This window comes from Muntiacus reevesi, chromosome 12, assembly GCF_963930625.1.
Source record: "Muntiacus reevesi chromosome 12, mMunRee1.1, whole genome shotgun sequence".
Classification (NCBI taxonomy): domain Eukaryota; kingdom Metazoa; phylum Chordata; class Mammalia; order Artiodactyla; family Cervidae; genus Muntiacus; species Muntiacus reevesi.
Genome location: NC_089260.1, coordinates 50,674,450 through 50,687,599, shown reverse-complemented (window position 1 = coordinate 50,687,599; position 13,150 = coordinate 50,674,450). Strand labels below are relative to the sequence as shown.

Below are 13,150 nucleotides of genomic sequence, written 5' to 3'. Positions count from 1 at the left end.
AGTGAATCTGGGCAATTACTATGCATACAAGGTTCATTACAATTTGTCTCTCACTACCATCCTCTTTCTGATCTTTAAACTGAGCACATGGTCAATCAGAATGTGTCAAAAACATATCTTCCCAGCGGGGAAGCTGAGCTGACCTGAAAAATGCCTCTTGGCGGTTTATATGAAACACTGGACTCTCAAGATAGGACTCACCTCTATCATTCAGTGCTTCTAAAATACTGTTGCATTGTTAAACACAAAGTTAATCTTATAATTTAACAATTTTACCCCTTATAACCTATCACTTATGCGACGGTTTCGATGTAAGGATTTGGCCATTTAAGTTATTCATTTACATAAGAGTCCACATTCACACGCGTTAGGCAAGGAGTCTTTGCCTTTAATGCAAAGACGTAATTTTAACCAAACATTCAAAATGTTGCAAATCAGTTCTTTTGGTTTTGCAGAAGAGTAACTTTCTCGGTTTCTCTTGAACCTTGAAACCTCTGTCCTTTTAGGATTGAAAAAGCGTTCCGCAACCATGCTTACCTTTCCCAAAGTAACTTTATTCATTCATCAAAATCATCGGCAGAGGAGGGCACAGTATGAACTCAGAGGGAACGGCAGAACATGAGCTATTCCTGCCATGCTCCTGGGGCTTGGCGAGAACGAACACTCGCCCGGGCACCCGCTATGTGCTATTAAGTGTCGGCGCCCAGAGTTCTAACACAGCCACTTGCGCTGCATGTGCTGGCTCCCGGCCGGGCCAGCAACTCGGTCCCGGAGGCGGCTGACTGCCCCCCGCAGGCCTCGGCTTTGGGGGCGGCTTGGGCCCGGCTCGGCTGCGGCGTTCCTACCTGCCAACCCTCACTTAGCGCCGGCCCCGCTCTAGAATCCCAGGCAACTCCGCCAGCCTCCCTGGCTAACTTCCTGCTCAGAATGCGCCGGATGCCGCCCCCCGACGCGCGCCCAGCGGCGTCAGAGCCGGACAGAAGGAAAGCACAGACGCGCCGCTGGAAGTTGGCGCTCGCAGCCTCCCTGGCGCGCTCCCACCGCGGCGCCTGCGCCAAGGGGCCGACCCGCGGGCCCGTCTCCGATGACGTGGCGAGGCGGGGGCGGAGCCAAGGTCGGCGGCGGGAGGGTGGGGGAGGAAGAGCGAGGTGAGCGCGGACGTCAGAGTGGAGAGCGGAAGGTCAGGGAGGCTCGGAGCGGAAGTGAGACCAGGGAGTCTGTCCGCCATTGTGGACCCGAGAAGCGAAGAGCGAGAGGGGAAGAGGAGCGTGCAAGCGGAAGAGACGAGCCCCTTCCACCAACTCCCGAGCGCGAGGCCGTCTTTCTGGCTTCTCAGCGAGCGGCGGCGGCAGGAAGAGCCTCTCGGCCGAGGGCGGCAACCAACTGCTGTGAGTGCACGGGGAGAGGCCCAGGCGGCGGCGGCGGCGGTAGCAGCAGCAGCAGCAGCAGCTCTCGGGTTGCGGTGAAGAATGTCAGCCACTAGCGTGGATCAGGTGAGGGAGCAGAGGCCGCAGGCTTGGCTAAGGCCCGAGCCGCGGAGCTCCACCCTCGCTTGGGGCTTCGGCTCCTCCCTGTCGCCGCCGCTGCCCGGCCCGTAACGGTGCCCGGGGCGCAAGTTGCTGCGGTCTCGCAGCCCGGGCCGGGGCGTGCTCCCTGGCCCCGGAGCCTGCGGCCCGAGCGGGCGGCCGCGGGGCCGCGGAGGGTGCGGGCAGGACTGCGCTCCCGGGCCTTCGGACGCGTCCCGAGGGCGGCAGACGCGGGGCTGAGAGCGAGCGAGCCCGGGGAGACGGCTTCCGAGTGGCGGGTGGGAGGTTTCAGGACCGGGATTGTGGGGAGATCGGTGGCGATGGAGGATGTGGTGGGTTTCACTCCTACGCGGATTGTTTAAAATAACTTGTCTCCGGTAACGTCTTGGCTTAACACACTTTTCCTCTCTTCCCCCCCCCCTTTTTTTTCCGTCTTATTACTACACCTTTCATCTTGCTACACAGAGACCTAAAGGGCAAGGAAATAAAGGTGAGTTCGGATGTTTTTTATCTTCTCATTGTTAGTTTGATGATACTTTTAAACTACGTGAAAACCTTTTTGTTTTTGATCTTTTTTTTTTTTTTTTGGAAATGCAGGATTAGAAAGAGAGTTCATCACAGCTAAGGCAGCCAAAATGCTGTCTTGAAAGTTTGGTAGTTCCTTGCTTTGAAGCCACTTTTATAGGAATCAAAAGGATACAAGTAACAGTTTCATTAGTTGTACTTCACTTAAGGAGGTATTGGTTATGAATTGTTGTGACATTTATTTAATTTTACAGTTTGTTTTATGTAAGTTCTGCAGATTCAACAAATGCATATAGATAGGTGGACATTTTCCTCGACATGTCTGGTTTACATCGAAACATGCAACCCACGTAATTTTTCTGTTACATTGGTGAAAATTGTATTGTTAATCACTGGTTCTGTTGAAGTCAGTTACACTGAGGCAATAGCCTGTTAGAGATCAGAACTGAGCAGGCATGTCATGTTGCTGTTAGCCCTGAAAGGTTTGACTCAATATGGTATTTTAGAAATGACTGAGAAGGAAATAATTTGTGAGGTTCCTGCCAGGATTATGTGGTTTACTCTTTAGTTAGAAGGGAAAAAAGTAACATTGAAAGTCAAGCATTTTTTAAAATGAGTGTATTTTTTATTTATTAATATGGAACAATACAGTCAGCTGACTGAAACATGACGTTAATCATGTGACATTTGTAAGTGTAGAACAATAACTGCTTTCTTGGGACAGTGCCAATTAAATAGCATTGCAGTGAACTATGTATTTGTTACATTTTATAATAGGGCTTGAAATTAGACTAAACAGAATTAGGCTTCCTGTTTTTTATTTCTGTTGCAAAGTATTGCCTATTAAGTAAGATCTGCAGAGCCCTTTAGATGTAAATTCAATATTTTTATTAGTGCCCTTTTTATTTTTAGGGTTTTTGTTAGCTATTTCAATAAATTTGAAAGGATTGGGTTCCGTATACACCGTTTGGTTAATTTTCTTTGAGTTGTACAATTTCTTGACAATTTTTGCATGCTAGATAATGGCACTGGTAATAAATTCATTGCTTCATTTTGATTATATATAAACAGCCATTTTAATTTTTAGACTAATTTTAATTTAGAATTATTTTCTGTGTTGTAAGCATAAAGCTCACAATTTGATATTGATTTATGTGAGTTTTAAAAAATTGGTTTCAAAATTTAGAGAGAGTGATCCATTAATTTCTTTTGTGCTGGTCTGCCCATTAGAAAGTATATAGACTTGGACATATGTGAAATCTGTGGTCATTATTGCCTAGCGTAAATTACTTTATCCTGGATCTGTGGGGAGGTGGCACTTGGCAAGGCTATTTGAAATGCTAAGTGTTTTGTGTTACCTGCTTTAAGGTAAGTGTGCAAGTTCTATGAAGTACTTGTCTGACAAAACAAAATAAGAGTATCTCCAGCATTGTAAACCATTACTGTATTACTATAAGTATGATTTGTGACATAGTCATTTAACTTAGGTGCGGCCTTATGGCATCATTGATACTAGAGATACAGATTTCCTATAAACAAAACTGTGTATTGACTACAAATATTTTAGGTTATTAAAATTATTTTCATCCATCAGTATCCCCTCTGTTAGATATGTTTAGACATACATACAAAGTATTTATTTGTATAAATGTTTATTCAAAGAAATTTTCTTTCTTACTATTCAGTTCTCGGTTTTACCCATGGATCCAGTAGTCGAGGATCCCTAGAAGACCTGTGTTCTAATACTGCCTATGGCCACTGACTTGCCAAGTGATCTTGAGCACATTACACCTCTTGGTCAGAATTTCCCCTCTCCCTGTTAAATAAAAGTAGTAATTCTGACCTTGAATCCTGTTGTATGTTTTGAGGGTTGTTGTAGTTAAAACAGCCCACCACTTTAGTAGCCATTGTATTTGCTGCCTCACCTAATCTGTTGTTAAGGTGCAGGGAGGCTGTTGCCTGGGACATGGCAGAGGGAAAAAAAATCTACTGGCCTAAAAGTATTCGTAATGACTTAAGATGCTTCTGGGGCTTCCTTGGTGATTCAGACAGTAAAGAATCTGCTTGCAATGCAGGAGACACGGGTTCGTTCCCTGGTCAGGAAGATCCCCCAGAGAAGGGAATGGCTACCCACTACAGTATTCTTGCTTGGAGAATTCCGTGGACAGAGGAGCCTGGTGGCCTACAGTCCATAAAGTCGCAAAAGAGTTGGACACAACTGAGCGACTAACACATAAGATGCTGTAAATTAGTGGATACTCTCAAGTACACAGATACACATATACATTACTTGTATTTTTATGCCTCTGTGGGGAGAATTACAAGAAGGCGGCACCTCTAGCAAACTGATAACTCTGAGTAACTGTGTGTTTGAAAAAAGCTGCTCTGCGTTAGTTGACTTGGTTTTCAAGCTAGTAAAATCGTTTTATATTTATTTTGTTTATTTTTATGAAGCAGAAAGACTTTCCTTGAACTAAGGCCCAGTATTCTAAGGATGAGTATGAAAGTTAAATTCAAGACTTAACACACGAAAAATGCATGTCTCTGAGGAATTATCAAAGTTTTGAAAAGCATATTCCTTTTTAGTTGACTTAGTATGATTTCAGGGACTGTGAATTTCCTTTCTTAATAATCTTCAGTTGACAGCATCAGCCTAATACCTGGCTTTATTGTCTTGATTTTCTACTGAGTATTTTTCTGTATGTCCTTAAATGCACTGAAGGATCGAAAATTTGCAAAGAATTCTGTATCACTCTCTTTGTAAGGCAAAAATGCTTTTGTAGCATAAATAACACTGTTAAGTTTACTTGTTTATAAGTTGGAATTCTTTTTAATTGATAGATTGTCACTGTGTTAAGTATTAGAACTGTTATTCTTGGCCAGGGTAGTACTGCAGGATAGTAGAAATTTAAGGATAATTGTGTACCTGTTGGCCCATAATTTAAGGCTGACTTAATATCATTTTATTGATTAACAAGCTGAATTTTTGCTTGCTGAAATAGAAGTGTATATACTTTGAAAAAGTGTATTAAAGTGTTTCCTTTCCCTGCAGGCACCACAAATAAAAAGTGTCAGATCCCAGGCTCCTTGTGGCCTCAGGCCTTGCTGCCTGCTTCCTCCTTTCCCTTAAGTTTAAAAATAGGCAAATATTTGGAAAGGAATTTATCTTTTCCATCCTTTCCTTTCCTACCCCTCCGAGCAGAGGGAAATGGTCATTGTTTGGTACCACAATTTAAAAAAATTAGACTAAAAAAAAAAATTAGGCTAAATTTGACTATTTTTTAGTGTTTCAGAAAAGCGATGGAAAATGCCTTGTATTTTGGCAGTATCTTTTGTATCCTCTCCCTTCCCTACCCCCTCTGGAAATGATTGCAAAGCACTTACTGTTGTTATAGGCTTCATTTTATTAATCTTCAAAACATCCCTATAAGGAGATAGAGGGTATATGGTATTGTCCCTGTTTTTATAGGTGGGGAAACATGATGCACAGATCTGTTGACTTTCCTAACTTGATGTAGTCAGGACCAGAGCAAAGAATCACCTGACTTCTAAGGCCCATGTTCTATCTTGATTTGACTCTGCTTCATAGAGCAGAGGAAACAGGCGAAGAATCATGTAAGTCATCTGTTCTTTTTTCCCTGAAGAACTTGTACAGACTATAGAATTGGCTGGGATTTCATTACTTTTTAATGGCTTTCGGTCTCCAAGACATTAGACTGTCATTAAGTGATGTTCAAAACCTAAAGTCTTTAAGACAATTGAATTTCCTTAAGAAAGGTATGCTTCTGAGACTCAAGGACTAGCTTCTTACTCAGATTCTAATTTGATGCAAATTGCTTATCAGTATGAGTGAAATACTTGAAACAAAACATTTTTTTCCTTAAATTGACATAGTCCATTGATAATCTTTTAGGACTTCTTAGACATTTTAATGCATCATTTATAAAAGACTGGATTGTATTTATTTAGTGCTGTATTTAGTGTATGAGAATATTTTCTTAGTCTCAGCCTTGTAGAAGAAGAGAAAAAACAGGAAATGAGTAAGAATAGTAGTATAATATATATTTAGGTTAATTTTAAGCAGGTACTTTAAAAAAAACTTATAGCAGTGTAGAATAACTTTCTGAGACTCTATAATGAGTATAAGTGATTTCATACTAGGTAGCTATTTCAGATACTGTTGACTACATACCAGTGACACATAAGTACCAGTCCAGGAGTGTGGTGAAGACATGTTTTTCAGATTAATGGATCAGGCATAACTAGATTTTTGATAAAGGAGTGGTAAAGAGCAGATACATTAGAATCTCTTGGGCTGAAATGATTAGTCTACCAGAAATAACTTAAAGTACCCTCCACTTTAATTTTGTTTCTAGTAGTTGTTACATATTTAAATCCTGGGGAGCACATTCAGCTCAGCTCTGGCATTGATACAGTCCTTATCAAATACAGTTAAACCACCTCAGTGGAGCCAGGATCATGGTGACCTTCAGGTTTCTCTTAGAGGCTTTGAGGGGCAGTGGAGAATTCATGAGAGGTCTACTTTGAAGGCTTAAGAGAATAGTGGTTTTTGAGTGATCATTGGTACCCAGGATGGCAAAAAACAAGGGATTTTTTTCTAGCTTTGCTCCCATGTTTCTGTCAACTTGTATATTTCCTTTAGGTCCCTAAACTTGTTGGAATAATTAGGGAAAATAGAGATGCTATTATATAAGAACACACAACTTAAATCCATTGCTCCTAACCTTAATTTATAATATTTTATATTTAATGGTTATATTTAAAAATACATTGTATTTTCAGCAATAAATCTTCAGGTATTGAAGGGCTTTATTTTGTTCCTAAGAGATTAGTCAGTCAGTCGTAAACTTGTTAATGTGGTCCTAAAGTAATTTTTAGTCCTATTTGGATCTTGTAATATTTCATGTAAGATTATTAAATACTGTCATTGAATACTCAGATGAGATGAAGTAGGTACTATTAATAACCTCCTTGAACAGGGAAGTAGAGTTAGAGAGGCTAAGTTATTAACTTGAGATCTCCCAGCCTCTCGAGGTTGGATTTGGAACTCACACCCAGGTTCTTTTTACCACCTTGAGTCTGTGCTTAAGAGTCCTGAGACGGTTTCCAGAACAGCAGCTTCATACAGAGCATTGATGGAAGTGATCTCTGAACAAACATGGCGTTATAAATCAGCCTCTAACTGGTGTTTTCATATGTTGCAAGAATATTATGGTTATCTTCAGTGTCTTAGTTTTATTTGTACTTGCTTGTAAAAGTCTTCATTGTTTATTGTTTAGTGTTAAGGCCCTTTTTATTTAGGTTTTTTATGATATTTTATTGTGATACTACTTGAAGTGAATTTTTAACTGGAGATTCTTAAGAAACTTATTTTAACTTTGGTTACCAAACAAGGTTATTTATTTATCTTTATTGGACTGAATAGTTACAGTGATTTAGCAAAGGTAGAAAACATTCAGAAATCTATCTTCTCAACAACACTGCCTGAAGTGGTTATTTTAGATTCAAATATAGCATTAGCAAACCCTTCCAACATTTAAATTTAACTGTTTGCTTACTACAGTGTTGAAATTGAGATGTTTATGTTATGTTTTTAGTAGTGGGAAATGTGTGTGTATATATATATATAATATATATATATATAGTTTGTGTTTATGGGATCTTGGGCTTATATATACAAGGTTTGTAAGTTTTTGGTGCCATATAAATATTTATACCCAAAATTAAGTTCATCCTTAAGGGGGTTTTTAAATGAAAAGAACAAAGAACTCAGGATAATTTTTTCCAAGCTGACTTGGAAAATACTGAATATATTAGGTTATTCTGTGAGTTTCATATAGATAATTATAATATATCTAATACAAGCGTATTTTTTAGTTTCAGTACAAAACGGTTCGATTCATCAAAAAGATGCTGTAAATGATGATGATTTTGAGCCATACTTAAGTAGCCAGACAAATCAGGTAAGTCTGACAGTCCCATGTTTAGGAGATGAAACAATATTTATTGATTTTTAAAAATAGATGTTTTAATTGAATGAGACTAACTATATCATGTATTAATATAGTGTGCCTACATAATAGTGAGTAACAGTTGCAGGTTTATGACACAGGAGAATTCTTTGGAAATTGTAGATGACTAAAACTCAATTATGAAATCTAAAGATTTAAAGATGAGCTTTTATATATGTTGTGGTTAGATTGACTGTTGAATTTAATCTTTCAATGCTGCTGCCATGTCTTCATAGCCAAAGCAAATGACAAGGTTTAATTAGAAATCTTGGGGAGAGGACAGTTTGTACCTGAAATTTTTGGTTAGTATATTTAAAATTTTTATTTAACCTGATAATAAGGAATAGAATTAAAGATATGATAAACACACTTGCCTTATATATTGTAAGCATAGAGAATTTCATCAGATCAAGTAACTAGTGGCTTTTGAGGTTCTTTGTTTGAATTTTTCACACATAATCTTGTGAATTTATATACAGGAATAATTTAGACTTAAATATTGACCAAACTGAATGATATTCTTTAGTCTCTGTATTCCATTTCTGCATCTCTGTTAATAAAAATATCACTACTGGAAATTTAACAAATAAGCTTTCATTATTAAACAGTTTCTTTAGAGACAACATTTTGTAACAAAACTACTTTTGTTAATTTTCCTTATAAAAAGATGCATGAAAAAATGTACCTTGAAATATTACCCTAGATTGTTTTTAAACTTAATAAAAGAACAAGGAACCAAATATTGTTATAGAACTTTGCAGTTGCAGAGAAAATTTCAACAAAAAGTAGTTCCCAATTTGTGGAATACATGATTATTTTTAGGACTTTGGAGAACTATGGTTATGTACAACCTAATCTATGTTTATTTCTCTCTAACACCGCCTTCTGTCAGTTGATCTACATCCCTCCAGTATGTTGAGAGGGAATAAATAAATGAGAAAAAATAAAAATGAGTGATAAAATTTATGTTTTTTTTAGAAGTTTGACTACTTCTAAAAAAAATGAAAAAAATTATTTCATGCTTATGTAATCTAACTTTGTGGTCTCAGTAACAAATCTACTTTCCACCTATAGGTGTGAAAGAATGTATCACTGGAAAGTAGGGAAAGGTGATTTGCTGGGGGTGTGGTGAAGGTCTTAAACAGAACACACAGCCTGGGCTTTGCTTGGGCCCAGACACGAGTCTCGTTAGCATCCCTTAGGGCAGTGTTCCCAAGTTTTTGAGAAATTCTAATAAAGAGTTATAGTAGATACTCTGCTAACAGGGTCTCCATTGTTAAAACTAGGTTTGGGAAGTTTATTTGGTTTAAATAATTAAACTGTTTTTTGCTACTTGATTTTGTACTTTGTGTGTTATAATGTAAAATAGAATGTCTAAGGAAGGGTACAGAATGAGTATTTTCTGAAATATTTGTTCAGACTATTTTCGAGAAATTTTAATGGATTATAAATGTTTGAGAATTACTGCCTGTAAGAATCTTCTTGTTTTATTTGGTAACAGATATTTCATAATTTATTTGTCACAGGGACTTAGAAGATTGGTTTTTTGGCATTCCACAGAGATGCTTCAGGTCTGCCTAGGGGAGACCTGGGGAGGGTAACCTGGATACCACCTGTGTAGCAACCAGAGCTGTGCTTTGCATTTTATGTGTTTTATATGTTGGAATTCTGCATACAATTTCGCATAAAGCATTGGAAAGTCATTTTTTTTTTAAGACTGTTAAGGGCATTTACATTAGTGAATCCAGTTTTTAAATTGTATCATAAAAGTTTCCTTATGTTGGGGCAAAACATCTATAAAAGGTTTGTTTTAATGTGATGTTTAAATGAAAGGTCTTATGATTTCTATTAATTAAATCACTTAAATCAACGATGAATCAATGTAATGTGCTATTTAAAGAGATATGTCTTAAAAGTTTGATACCAGTGAGACTATATTTTACCACCTCCTTCTTGCCAGTACTAATGAATAGGTTTTTACCAGTTACCTTTCTGTAATAACTAAAAATAATGATCTAATCAGGGTAAGTGGTACTAACACTTCCCTGGTGGCTCAGCAGGTAAAGGAATCCACCCACCAATGTAGGAGACATGGGTTTGATCCCTGGGTTGTGAATGTCCCCTGGAAAAGGAAATGACAAATCACCCCAGTATTCTTGCCTGGGAAATCCCATAGTCAGAGGAGCCTGGGGGGCTACAGTCCCTGGGGTCGTAGAGTCTGATACGACTTAGCAACTGAGCATGAGCGTGAACACTATAGAATATTGAAAACTGGCTTTATTGGAGAGCAAAATTGAAAATTATCTGAAATCTTAAAGATAAGCCTTACAAAATTTAAATTTGCTGTGATTACTTAGCTGAAATAGAAAATACTTTACAAATTGACCTTTTAAAGCAGATTAATGAAAACTTCTGTTGGTGAAATATTTGAAGTAATTATTTGGAGATTTAAAGTCATGCAAGTATTTATAGCTTCTTGCACTAACCTAGCTGAAATAATTGTTTAATTAAATTTTCAACGAAAAACACATTATGTCTTTAAAATGAAATCCCTTCATCTGAATTTGCTATTATAAATAATAAAAATTATATTCTTTAGTCTAGAAAGGTTTTTAATGTTTGTTTTATATACTTAGAGCGAAATCAGTTCAAACTCAGGGATGCTTTAAAAACAGATTGTTGGTCTTTTACTTCTGTGGCAGTGTATTTCTTCTGTTTTCCTAGTGCTCAATATCTTAGAAAATAATTTTCGTGGTAATTTAAAAAGTAAATGTCCTTCAAGATTTAAAATTAGTTCTCTATAGTTCCTCTAAATAGTCTAATGAGGAAGTTGATTGAAAATTCAGGTTTAATTACTGTTAAAAGATGCCATGTGATTTATGCATATAAATTTGAAGAATAAATTGAAAAACACCAAAGTTTGAATTTGTCTGCTTGTGTATATATATATATGGGGAAATAAATTTCTAGCTGTGTTGATCAGAGAAGAGGTATAGAGAACTAAGAACATAAAATGTCTTTTTCTGTCCCTGTTGTTACTGCCCTTAGGTAAGGTTTTCATTATCTCTGCCTGTTGCAATGATTTCCTGACTGGGGATTCCATATTGCCACCCAGTGGTCTTCTTAAAGTCAGTCTGTTGCCATAGTCCTGTTTAAAGACTTAGCAAAGTTTCACCACAGTGGATATATTCATAGTGGCTCCATTCTGTCCCTGCTTCATCTTTGGCCAACTTATCCATCTACATTATCTAGGGAATAGGACTTATTTTCTGAAAACCTAAATATTTTCTGAATATTTTCTTTCATGATCTCAAACTTTTTATCTATATGTATGATTTACACACGCACAGTCTCGTACATCTATCGCTTAGTGAAGTCTGCTGATTTTCTCAGTTACTTGCTCCCTCTTGTTTATACTCAAGTGTTTTGTTTTGCTTTGTTCTCATTTCTGTAACTGTCCTTCCTAGATTGTCTTCCTCCTAGATTGTCTTCCCTCCTAAAGGTGTGAAATGCTCTAGGCCAAAGACCATCTTTTTCTGTCCGTCTCCAGTGACTGGCACTGTATCTGGCATGTAGCAGGATTCATTAAGTATTTATTGAATAAGTAGATTAGGTTAACTGCTAGAATTAAGGAATGAAGAAGTATTGTTGGTGAAATATTCAGATTAATTGAGTATAATGTATAATGCTACATCTTCTTATGACATCTATGTGATTACATTTGCATGTATTACACTTTTTAAGAAGTATGATAATATTTTTAAAATAATAAAATTCACATACACATTAAAAGTATATTAAACTCAACTTTTTGTTGTTAATCCAGTAAGTTAGTTCTCGAGTTTGAAGTATCTCAAGTTCTTAATGGAAAACAGTTTCTCTGCAGACATCCTGTTAGTGGTGAATAATACTTTAACCTTTTTTGTATTGACCTTCTAAGACATTGTACAGTATTCTCTCTTGGAAGTTTGGATATTTATGAAGTAAAAATTGGTGTTAAGTTAGTATAACTGAAAGACTCAAGTTATAATTGAGTTGTACTGAAGTGCCTTCAGGTCAGAACAGTAATCATGAATTTTTTCTTACTGTTGTTCAAACTTTGTTTGAGATGATAGAAAACAATTGCCCTATATCACAAGGCTAAGAAATGATAATTTTAAATGATTGAAATTCTAAGGAAGAATTTTTAATCTTTTCTGTATTTGTTTTCAAATTAAAATAAGATTAACTCCTATACTTTAGCACTTGGCAATTAACAAGTAGATTTTTTAAATTTTGTAATTGATTAGAGCAGCAGGTGTTATCCCATTTACCAATGAAGGAACAAAGTTAGAGATTAAATGATCTGATGATCACTGACATAGAAACTGGTAGAGTAGAGAATTGAACCTACTATGTCATTAATTACAATTACTGTGTCATACCATGACTTTATACTCTTAAGATCCAGTCTAGTCAATTTGAGTGAAATTATATATGCATTTGCTGATTAATTTACATTTTAAACTTACATTTTCAAAAGGCAAGTTAAATTGTATTAATAAATACAACTATTGTTGATTGACTGGTTAGTGTGTCCTAGGTACCTTATTTTTATTTCTTTCAATATTTGAGAAAACTCAAGTGTTTAAATAACTTGATTTTGGTTTTACACAACTGATGAGTACTGGGTTGGGATTAGAATTTAGATTAGATATCTCCTGGCATCACGTCTACCTTATATAATTAAATGGTCTCTCTCCAGATTGTATTTCTGAGTTTATGCTCTAGGTAAAGGGTTTGTGGATCTGTTACTTTACAAGTATGTTTCATTATTTCCATTGAATATTATATCAATTTTTGTATGTGCATATTGTTATCTTCCTATTTCCAATTAGTTCTTGAGTAAGAAATACCAAACATTTCACATCACTTTGTTTAGAGGTCATATATCTTTAAACAACAAAATGAAACTTCACTACGAATAAACTATTTTAAAGTGATTATTTGGACATAAACTGCTAAATTGATTATACCTCATTGTACCAGATTTGAAGTAAAAGGTTTTGAGTTATTGTTTTCCATCAT

The 13,150-nt window shown here is 36.9% G+C and overlaps 1 protein-coding gene across 6 annotated transcripts in view; it reads left to right on the top strand.

The window, feature by feature from the left end:
- Positions 1 to 1,352: 1,352 nt before the first annotated feature.
- YTHDF3 (YTH N6-methyladenosine RNA binding protein F3) overlaps positions 1,353 to 13,150 on the top strand; it is a 33,278-nt gene continuing 21,480 nt past the window's right edge. For 3 of the 6 annotated variants that reach the window (XM_065903571.1, XM_065903567.1, XM_065903566.1), the window contains exons 1-5: positions 1,389 to 1,493; positions 1,992 to 2,016; positions 5,521 to 5,666; positions 7,950 to 8,035; positions 9,610 to 9,654. In XM_065903571.1, coding sequence (XP_065759643.1) covers positions 5,609 to 5,666; positions 7,950 to 8,035; positions 9,610 to 9,654 — 189 coding nt within the window. In that variant the 5' untranslated portion in view covers positions 1,389 to 1,493; positions 1,992 to 2,016; positions 5,521 to 5,608. Of the gene's footprint in view, positions 1,494 to 1,991; positions 2,017 to 5,520; positions 5,667 to 7,949; positions 8,036 to 9,609; positions 9,655 to 13,150 lie in introns of all 6 variants that reach the window. The other 3 variants (XM_065903568.1, XM_065903569.1, XM_065903570.1) reach the window with 3 other exon arrangements.